General features: G+C 51.3%; 1 protein-coding gene across 3 annotated transcripts; it reads left to right on the top strand.

Annotated features, from left to right (window-relative positions):
* The first annotated feature begins 2,480 nt into the window (after nt 1–2,480).
* Nucleotides 2,481–4,702, top strand: ZG16 (zymogen granule protein 16). 3 transcript variants are annotated; one of them, XM_032243172.1, is made up of 4 exons: nt 2,481–2,539; nt 3,478–3,545; nt 3,730–3,862; nt 4,292–4,702. In XM_032243172.1, exons 2-4 carry the CDS (start codon nt 3,485–3,487, stop codon nt 4,605–4,607), a joined length of 510 nt encoding a protein of 169 aa, XP_032099063.1. In that variant the 5' UTR covers nt 2,481–2,539; nt 3,478–3,484; the 3' UTR covers nt 4,608–4,702. The 3 variants fall into 3 exon arrangements, with proteins under 3 accessions (XP_032099063.1, XP_032099061.1, XP_032099062.1); XM_032243170.1 differs by lacking the exon at nt 2,481–2,539 and adding an exon at nt 2,635–2,666; XM_032243171.1 differs by lacking the exon at nt 2,481–2,539 and adding an exon at nt 2,997–3,016.
* Nucleotides 4,703–5,399: the final 697 nt, after the last annotated feature.

The following is a 5,399-nucleotide window of genomic DNA, read 5'->3' as shown; positions in this document are numbered from 1 at the left end:
CCCAGCTACTCAGGAAGGTGAGGCAGGGGAATTGCTTGAACCCAGGAGGCAGAGGTTGCAGTGAGCCCAGATCACACCACTGCATTCCAGCCTGACGACAGAGCAAGACTCTGTCTTAAAAAAATAACAAATCCTCAGAGCAGGGAAAGATCGGGACATAAAGGGAACAAGAGTCATTGGGAAATAGAGAGGGTGACAGACACAAAACCAAATGGCTGCAGTGAGGTGAAGTTACAACGGCAGGATGTGCTGACCTCAACCTCGGAGTGAAAGAGAGGGGGAGGGAGGAGTAAACATGGCATCTTTGGCTGCTGTTCTGTTTCACCCCTAGAACTCACCACCCTGGGGCCACCCGATTTCCGGATACTCAGGGCAGGACTGCCTTTGCTATCTGGGATGGGTTCTTGGGCCCAGATGGTGAGCCTGTGAGGGGTGAGGTGCTCTGAAGTCCTGACTAGTCATTCATAACTGAGAGTACTTATTCCAGCCCCTTCTGGGCCTCCATCCTTCCCCTTCTTGGACCTGCTGATTCAGAGAGGTCAGAGGGCCAGTCCAAGAGGGGTCAGGAACTAGGTCGCAGGAGTCAGTCCTAGGAGTTTTAGGCTGAGAGGAATCAGCCTGGAATCCCTAGTGAAAATCCTGAAAGTGAAGGGCCTACAGAGAAAAACAAATCTATGACATCACCCCTGAGGAGGTTACAGACCTAAGAAAGAAGCAGTGGCCCTGGCGGCCTACAGCCCCAGAAGATTCAGCCAAGGCGCCAGGGAGACCTGAGGGCCCAAAGCCCAGAATTACCCCCAGAGGAGCACCTGTAGACCTCCAGTTCCTCAGCTTCCCATTTCCCATTGGACTGACTCTGTTTCTGGGAGGGGCATCAGTACGTGTTCACTGTGCACCTGCAGCCCAAGTCAACCTTCTCAGAGAGAAATGGTTTGGGAAGGGTTTGCCATATTGAGGATAGATGGGTGGATGGAAAAAAAAAGCAATGACAGCAAAATATTAACCATGGTGGAATCTACATGGTGGTTATATGAGTGCTCACTATACAATTCTTTCTTTATTGTTTTGTTTTTTAGAGCCCCCACACTATTGTGGGGGGGGAATCTGGAGGGGATATCCCTACAATTCTTTTTTTTTTTTTTTTTTTCATTTTTTGAGACACGATCTTTCCATCATGGCTCACTGCAACTTCGGCCTCCTGGGCTAAACTGATTCTCCTGCCTCAGCCTCCTGAGTAGCTGGGACCACAGGTGTGCACCACCATGCCTGGCTAATTGTTTTATTTTTTGTAGAGATGAGATCTCCCTATGTTGTTAAGGTTGGTCTTGAACTCCGAAGCTCAAGCAATCCTCCTGCTTCGACCTCTCAAAGTGCTGGGATTACAGGCATGAGCCACCGCACCCAGCCTCACTATACAATTCATTTTTTGTTTTGGAGATGGAGTCTTGCTCTGTTGACCAGGCTGGAGTGCAGTAGCACGATCTAAGCTCACTGCAACCTCCACCCCCCAGGTTCAAGCGATTCTCCTGCCTCAGCCTCCTGAGTAGCTGGGATTACAGGCACATTAGCCACCATGCCTGGCTATTTTTTTTTTGGTATTTTTAGTAGAGACGGAGTTTCGCCATGTTGGCCAGGATGGTCTTGAACTCCTGACTTCAGGTCATCCACCCATCTCAGTCTCCCAAAATGGATTACAGGCATAAGTCACCATGCCTGGCCACTATACAATTTTTTAAACTTTTATATGTGTTTGGACTTTCCATAATATTAGAAAAGGTAAAGAAAAAAGTGTCTGGCGAATAGTCAGCACTCCTAAGTATAAGGTTTGGGGAGTGTATTCCTTTCTTGGAGAATTCACATTTTGAATGCCTGGGAAGGGCTCTGTTTGTCCTGACAGATGGCAGATTTCAGGTGAGAGCACCTACCAAGCCCAGAGGTGATAAGCTACTTTGCCCATCCGGAGCTGCTGGCCCTTCAATTGGCAACCTCAAGTTTACTATGCTCCTCCTGATATATGGCACTTGGCCCAGAGTGGACTCCACCCTACTACCTGTCGCCCAGGCTGGAGTGCAGTGGTGCAATCTTGGCTCACTGCAGCCTCAACGTCTTGGGCTCAGGCAATCCTGCTGCCTCTCCCTCCTGGGTAGTTGAAACTACAGGTGCTTACCACCATGCCCAGCTAATTTTTGTTTTTGTTTTTTGTTTTGATAGAGATGAGGTCTCGATATCTTGCCCAGGCTGAGCTAGAACTCCTGGCCTCAAGCAATCTGCCTCTGCCTCCCAAAGCATTGTAATGACAGGTGTGGGCCACCGTGCCCAGCCAGGATCTCAGAAGAATCTTACCCTACGATGTAGTGTCTATTGACTATGGGGGAGAGGCAGGATAAGGTGTTCCGGACCCTGCCTGACACCTGATCCGAAGAGGTTGCTCGTGTTTGCTCAGGAGGTGAGGTTCACACGATAAAGGGCAGGAGGAGGGCTTGGACCTGGTATAAAACATCTGGAAGTTTCCAGGGGGCTTTGCATCTGAAACTGCCAGGTAAAGGGTGACAGAGATGCCTGAATCTGAGTTGGGGGGGAATTCAAATCCGAGCTGAAGAAGAGGATGCCTGGACGGAGTGGCAGGGAAGGAGTTAATTAGGCTCCTGGATGTGCACTAATCTTAGGTGCAAAGCTGTCTAGGTCTCTGCCGAAGGACTGGGGATGCCTGGGATGTTCAGGGGAATGGAAATGGCTAGATGTGTGTTAGTGGAGAAAGGAATGGTGACACATAGACCAGGCACCTGGGGTCTAATATTCTGAGCTTGTCCCGACTCTTCTGCAACATCTCTCTCTGTCCCAGTTCCACCAGCGCTGCTTGGATACTGGTGCTAGCATAGTCCCTTCTGTCACCAACTTTGCTCCCCAGGTGACACAGAGGCACCTCTAGAATGCTTCTTTCCTTGCAACAGGTGGATGCTAAGGATTTAAACCATGCTCCAGGTGCCTCATAAGCCTGGCCAATCCACCACAGATGGTGAGGCTTTGCTCAGACTCCGGGCTCTGTAAACTCAGCCATCTCTGTGCTTGGGAGGCGTCCTCTGCTCTCTCCTTAGAAAACTTCTTTCCTGGCTATGGCCATACCAACCCAAATGTGCCTGAGCTGGGCTGATTTCAGAAAATGTTTCTGCTTTGTGCCAGGATGGAATAAGGTTTAATCCAGATAGTTAGGGTTCATCCTCAGGCTTGAGGGAAAAGAGGAGGGCTTGGCTACAGCCAGTCCAGGAAGAGCTGGAGGGGTCAGGGACATAGAAGGTAGAATCAGGGAGCAAAAGGACTACAGGCGATGGACAGACATTTCTAAGCTCAAGACTGGGTCTGCTAGGTCTGAGTTGAAGGACGAAGCCTTGGTCTGAGCTGCAGGTCAGGAGTGCCTGGGTCAATGAAGTCCACAAAGAAAAAGGTGAATCTTCATTTGCTCTTTTCTTTCCACTGCAGCCCCAAAATGTTGACGTTGACAGTTGCTCTCCTTGCTCTTCTCTGTGCCTCAGCCTCTGCCAATGCCAGTAAGTGAGATACCAGGAGCCTGGTAATGGGGACATGGGAAGGCAGCCTTGGGCACTGCTGTTGGCCAAGGCTTCTGGAGGCTGGCTTGGGGTGGGGGAGCTGGGATGTGGGAGGAACAGGGGTGGTGCAGAGAAACTGAACTCCTGGAAGATTTCTCCTTCTAACTCCTGCTTGCCCCTCCAGTTCAGGCCAGGTCTTCCTCCTATAGCGGAGAGTATGGAGGGGGTGGTGGAGAGCGATTCTCTCATTCTGGCAACCAGCTGGATGGCCCCATCACTGCCTTTCGGGTCCGAGTCAGCAGATACTACATCGTAGGGTAAGATTCTTTGAGATCCTGGCTGGGTGCAGTGGCTCACACCTGTCATTACAATGCTTTGGGAGGCAGAGGCAGATCGCTTGAGGCCAGGAGTTCTAGCTCAGCCTGGGCAAGATAGCAAGACCCCATCTCTACCAAAGAAAAACAAAAACAAAAATTAGCCAGGCATGGTGGCAAGCACCTGTAGCCTCAACTATTCAGGAAGGAGAGGCAGGAGGATCACCTGAGCCCAGGATGCTGAGGTTGCAGTGAGCCAAGATTGCACTCCACTGCACTCCAGCCTGGGTGACAGAGTCTCTTAGTTGGCAAAATGAGTTGAAGTTCCCTGTAGGATCTTGCAGGGCTCACTCAGGCTTCACAGTCTGTAGGACGAGCAGATCTGTCATCCCTGTCATCACCATTCTCCTTCCCTCCTCCCTTCTCCCCCAGTCTCCAGGTGCGTTATGGGAAGGTGTGGAGCAACTATGTGGGTGGCTCCTCAGGAGACCTGGAGGAGATCTTTCTGCACCCTGGGGAATCCGTGATCCAGGTTTCTGGGAAGTACAAGCGCTACCTGAGGAAGCTGGTCTTTGTGACAGACAAGGGCCGCTATCTGCCTTTTGGGAAAGACACTGGCACAAGTTTCAATGCCGTCCCCTTGCATCCCAACACCGTGCTCCGATTCATCAGTGGCCGGTCTGGTAGCGTCATCGATGCCATTGGCCTGCACTGGGATGTCTACCCCAGTACCTGCAGCAGCTGCTGAGCCCCCTCCCCTTGGCAGGGACACTGTGATAAGGAGTAAGAACTCACTTATCACTAACCCCCATCCAAATGGCTCAATAAAAAATATGGCTGAGGTGTGTGTGTGGGCGTCTGCAGCTAGGATCTGCCTCCTGACTCAGCCGGGGACGTGGAAATCTCACTCTGGCTGGCTTTGGACATCAGTCTGGGAAGAGTGGGAAGATGAGGGAGAGGTGTGTAAGAATCCTGGGCTTTGTGCTATGATTTATCAAGAGGAGATGGGATTCTGGCTTGCATCAACGCTCTTCAAGGACAGCTCCTCAGAATGTTAATCCAAACAGGAGTCCTGGATCTCCTGGGTTTTCTCCATGTTGGTCAGGCTGGTCTCGAATTCTCGACCTAGAGAAAGGCCTAGTTGTGGCTTACAAACCCCAGATGTCCCACCCTCCAGCTCTCTTCACCCCTGGTCCTCCCCTTGAGAAAGTGCTGAACTCACATGCTGTGTGTGGGTGGCTGGAACCATTCCCCTTTGTTCTTTCCCAAAACCCACCTAACTCCTGAAACTTAACTGAAGTCTGTGCCTGCCAGGCCCAGTTCCTCCCCACCGTCTACCCACGAGCCCCAGTGTCCTGCTAAGCCCTCTCAGATCTGGGATTCCTCCCTCCTCAGGAAGCCACCACCTTTTCCACAGTGGAAACCCTGCTCACACCACACTCTTAGGTTTTAGCCATCAGAAGGTTACAGTGGACTGGGGCAGGCTGACACCGGGCTGAACTCGTTAAGGAATGAATGGGAGTTGAGAAAACACAGGCAG

This window comes from Sapajus apella, unplaced genomic scaffold, assembly GCF_009761245.1.
Source record: "Sapajus apella isolate SASKATOON/1434 unplaced genomic scaffold, GSC_monkey_1.0 scaffold51, whole genome shotgun sequence".
Taxonomy (NCBI): Eukaryota; Metazoa; Chordata; class Mammalia; order Primates; family Cebidae; genus Sapajus; species Sapajus apella.
Note: the sequence above shows the minus strand (reverse complement) of the source record. Positions and strands in the feature narration are given on the sequence as shown.

Coding starts and splice junctions, on each gene's coding strand:
- ZG16 (XM_032243170.1), top strand. Junction 3,546..3,729: donor CTCAGCCTCTGCCAATGCCA/GTAAGTGAGATA, acceptor TTGCCCCTCCAG/TTCAGGCCAGGTCTTCCTCC. Junction 3,863..4,291: donor AGCAGATACTACATCGTAGG/GTAAGATTCTTT, acceptor CTTCTCCCCCAG/TCTCCAGGTGCGTTATGGGA.